Genomic DNA, 4,380 nt, shown 5'->3' on the forward strand with positions numbered 1-4,380 from the left:
TACAAAACATATAATTAAAGATATTGGTTCCATGAGTTTTCCAAGAAGGTGCAAGTCTTTGGGAGGCTAGCAAAGCTTGAAAGATCTATTGGGACCATGGTGGAAACGCATTTAAAGACATGCTCCGCAATTTTCTCGATCAACAAGTGATCAACAATAGCTCTTGCAATATATGCAGTCGAGCATTTACAAAGGTGGAGTGAGGGAGGATGCTCTCGCCAATAAGAGAATGTTTAAAAACAATTTGATCAAAGCTTAAAGCAGTTTCTGGTTCAATTCTCGTAACATGGGGTAAATCTACATTCGGGACTCGAAGATGATATGTGCAATATCGTAACAAAGCAGGTGGGTCCTCCCTCGCATGAAGCCAATGACCATGGAGATTAAGGAGTCCCACACAAAGCTTGTAGCCGATATTGCATTGTGATATTAAGATATACCCGAGCTTACACATTAGTGGCAGTTGAAGGAGATTGAAGGATAGAATATTAGGATTGTTTTAAGGTTGAACCTAGGGAGAGGAAAGCAAAGTCGTAACAGAGCATGTGGGTCCTCCCTCACATGAAGCTCATAACAACGGAGGTTAAGGGTTCCCACACAAAGCTTATTGTCGGTTTTGCTGTGATGCACTAAAATAGACACTAGATTAGAACCAAGAGGCAAGTGGTAATAATACAGACTAAGGGGTTCGGTGGGCTTTTGGTATATACTTTCCAGCTGATCTTTACAAAAGGATTTATCTAACCATTCTAGAAAGGCAATTACACAACTATATGATTGTTTGCGGCCAACCAAAATAGAGGCAGAGTGACCACACCGTGGTGGATTCTAACTCTAAATATACCTACTTATCAACTATACAAAATTAGAAATCGAGTTTGAATGTTTTGAAAGAAAAAAAAAAAAAAAAAAAAATAGACGCGTAAGATCTAGTCAATGTGGTCATAGAGATGGGTCACCTAATCAAATCTTTTCTCCCTAAAAAAAGAAGTAACAATAATTTTTCTCACAATTTCCTCGAAGAAGAAGAAGAAAACTTTAAAAAATGTCAAAATCTCAAAAATTAAGAAACCAATCACATTCGTCCATTTATTTTATTTTCCCTCTTTGCGTTTTTTGTTTTTCTTCCTCGCCATCTCTACTCTTCAGATTCCGGGAATAAAGAAAGAAGAAAAGAGAGATAGAAAGTTTCAATCTTTTTGTTAGCCGGAGATGGTTACGCCGAACTGGGAACTCCAGGGTTGTTGTAACCGGAATCAAAACACTTTACTCATCACCATCGGAATCTTCACCGTCGTTATCCTCTTGGTCAGTTTCTTCTTTTTTTCTAATAAAGTTTGAAACTTTAATTGTTTTTCTCGATATAATCGAAGATCCAAAGCTGTTTTTGTAGAATCTAGTCAAAAGGGTATCTGATTTTAGTGTTTATTGCAACTATTGACCTATAAATTTCATTCAAAGTTCACAATTTGGGTTTTTACAGCTATGGAGGACGTTTCTGTTGACTCCATTCAAACTCATAACGGTGTTTTTGCACGAAGCGAGTCATGCTGTTGCTTGCAAGCTTACTTGTGGAGATGTAAGGAGCTCTCTTACTTCAACTATTACCTCTTCATTGAATTATAAAGGTTGCAAATTTTGATTTTAGGTCAATTGAACCCTTGATTCCAGTTGGCAGACATGATATGTCTACTTCCATTTGCAAAATGTTGCTTTGCAATAGGCAGAGAAGAGTTTCTAGTTTCCTTAGATAGATAGATAGGTGATTGCTTTAGCAATGATGTCTCTGCGTTCTCTCTGGACATGACTGGTTTAGGAAAGGTAGTTTTGTCATTAGTCTATGAAGCCAAGACACGTAGTGAGTCCACTTGAAGTAATGCAGCTGGTCAAGCTTAGTTGTATGTCTAATATAACTAGCCTTGGACTGAATGTAACAGATTTAGGTGTTGTGAGTTGGTTAGGGAAGGCTAGGTTTATAAAGATGTCTCTGCAAATTGTTTAGGGTTTAGATTTCTAGGAATTGATTGGCATTTTGGTTTAGTAATCCTCTCTAGTTTAGTGAATTTTATAAGAAAAGGAGTGTACAGCTTTAGTTCTTACTATAGTTCTGATTGTGTTTCTTCTAGATTGATTGATGCATATGCAAATTTTACCTTATGCAAGTATTACAGAGAAAATGTGATGAAATCCACAAACTTTTCTTTACAAGTACTGCTTGTATGAATCTGCAAGTTTTATACCCCTGAACAAAACATTTACCTTTGGAACGTCTAAGTATAGGTTACAGATGTTACCATCAAATCTATGAACCATATCTTTGTAAAATCTGCAACTCACATCCGCATATAATGTGGATAATGTTAACTATTAACATATGTTGCTCATTTTCGTTACTCATTTCCTTATTGAATCTAAAGGTGGAGGGGATGGAGGTGAATGCAAATGAAGGGGGTTCGACAACAACGCGTGGTGGCATTTATTGGCTGATCTTACCTGCTGGCTGTAATGCCCAATCAATCTATCTCCCTTAACTAAAATTTTTTCGGATTTGGACATTCCTTTGTTGATGGATTTAGGTGAAAGGGCTAAAAGTGTTACCATCTTTGTTGTTTTACTTGGCTATAGATCTTGGGTCATCATTTTGGGGAATGGCTTTGATTCTTGCATCTACCAATCTGCTTACAGCAAGAATAGCTGCTGCTGGTCTGGGTCTTGCTTTATTCATCGTCCTCTTCATTGCCAAAAACGTAAGCAGAAGTCATTAATATTTATCTTACTAACAAAGTTTTATTTTCCTTAGAAGTCATCAACATTAATCATTGACATCTTCAATTTTGACAGTGGACGCTTCGAGGGCTTTGTATAGGTGTGTTATCTTATCTCGCGTTTCCTCTAGTTACAATTTCTTTTTTAAGTACCGAAAATGCTTATATAGTTGTAATAATCTCAGGTTTCATAGTTTTCCTCGGTGTCATCTGGGTTCTACAAGAGTTAACTACAGTCAAAATTCTCCGTTATGTCATTCTCTTCATTGGTAAGATAACAATAAACTCTTCTCTGTCTTGTTAACATCATTCAGTTTCATTTAAGCATGTACTAAAGCCGGATTCACAACATTGCAGGTGTGATGAATAGCTTATTCTCAGTTTACGGTATGTAATTCTGTTCTTCCATTTTTACTTTACTTAAAGTTATGACTTGTGTGACCAATAACAATGTGGCTACAATGCAATGCAATGCAATGGATGGATATTAGATATCTATGATGATCTAATATCTCGGAGGGTTCATTCGAGCGATGCTGAGAAGTTTGCAGAGATCTGCCCTTGCTGTACTGGTTGTGGCTGGGGTGTCATCTGGTTAGATTATAATGCATCTCTCAATAATCACATTCTGAAAAGTGAAATCATTCTTCTAACAAACTGTTTTCGTTTCAGGGGAATGATATCTTTTGCGTTTCTTTGCGCATCTCTCTATCTCGGCCTAGTGATCTTATCGTAAAAACAGTATTCTTTTATGAATCTGTTGGTGTCTCTCACTCTCTCAGGTTCAGATTCTTCCCAGTGACAATAGTTGATTCTTTAGATCCCTTGATGTGTTTGGGATTTACATTTGATTGAAACTGTAGGGTTTATTTGAGAGTTTGTATTCTTTATTGAATAGAATTCATTAGAAATTTGATTTGGTCTCTGTTTATGTTTGTCTTGAAACTTCGTTGACTTCTTCAATTGAAAAAAAGTCCGTTGACTTTGGTTAAACTTCTCATTATTGAAATTTTGAAACTTGAAATCGTTCAAAGAGTGTATAAAGCGTCAAAAAGAATGAGTTTATGTTTATATGGTTCATATAGTTTCTTGCAAAAAAAAAAAAAATTGAATGGTTTTGAAGATAATTGTCGTAATTAAAAAATTGAAGATAAGAAAGAAACTATCAAGTTTCGTAATTTATATAAACAAATTCAACGAAAAAAGTCTTTCAACTTTGGTCAAGTCCATTTTCAATTCTATCTACACGAAACGAATGTGTTTAAGTTTAACCAAACGTTATTGGATCTTCTATTTTTCCCATTTATTAATGCCCCCAAAATTTAAGAAAACTAGTCACTAACACGGTTTGAATTGGCCATAATTTGAAGGATTATTACGTTGAAAAAATTTCCGACGTACCAATGAACAACCTAACAACTAATAATGGTGCTTATGTCTAGATGCTCTTCTCCTAATATGTTGGAGATATGCCAATAAAACATGTTGACACTTTAGGCAAAAGAACCGGAACGGGTTCGATAGGTTGAGGAATACCAAACCGAACACCAACTTGGAGTCGTACGTGGACCAAAAAAACTCACCACAATCAATTTTTTTTTTTTTTTTTTTTCAA

At 35.8% G+C, this 4,380-nt stretch overlaps 1 protein-coding gene across 1 annotated transcript; it reads left to right on the plus strand.

Moving 5' to 3' along the window:
• On the plus strand, positions 1,046–3,760 carry LOC104787710. The gene is made up of 9 exons (XM_010513319.2): positions 1,046–1,308; positions 1,484–1,579; positions 2,418–2,502; positions 2,626–2,747; positions 2,842–2,866; positions 2,951–3,034; positions 3,123–3,152; positions 3,257–3,359; positions 3,438–3,760. The coding sequence occupies exons 1-9, from the start codon at positions 1,213–1,215 to the stop codon at positions 3,499–3,501; spliced, it is 705 nt and encodes a 234-aa protein (XP_010511621.1). The 5' UTR covers positions 1,046–1,212; the 3' UTR covers positions 3,502–3,760.

This window comes from Camelina sativa, chromosome 5, assembly GCF_000633955.1.
Source record: "Camelina sativa cultivar DH55 chromosome 5, Cs, whole genome shotgun sequence".
Classification (NCBI taxonomy): Eukaryota; Viridiplantae; Streptophyta; class Magnoliopsida; order Brassicales; family Brassicaceae; genus Camelina; species Camelina sativa.

Coding starts and splice junctions, on each gene's coding strand:
- LOC104787710 (XM_010513319.2), top strand. CDS start 1,213: ATGGTTACGCCGAACTGGGAACTCCAGGGTTGTTGTAACCGGAATCAA. Junction 2,748..2,841: donor TCCTCTTCATTGCCAAAAAC/GTAAGCAGAAGT, acceptor CAATTTTGACAG/TGGACGCTTCGAGGGCTTTG. Junction 3,153..3,256: donor TAGCTTATTCTCAGTTTACG/GTATGTAATTCT, acceptor GATGGATATTAG/ATATCTATGATGATCTAATA.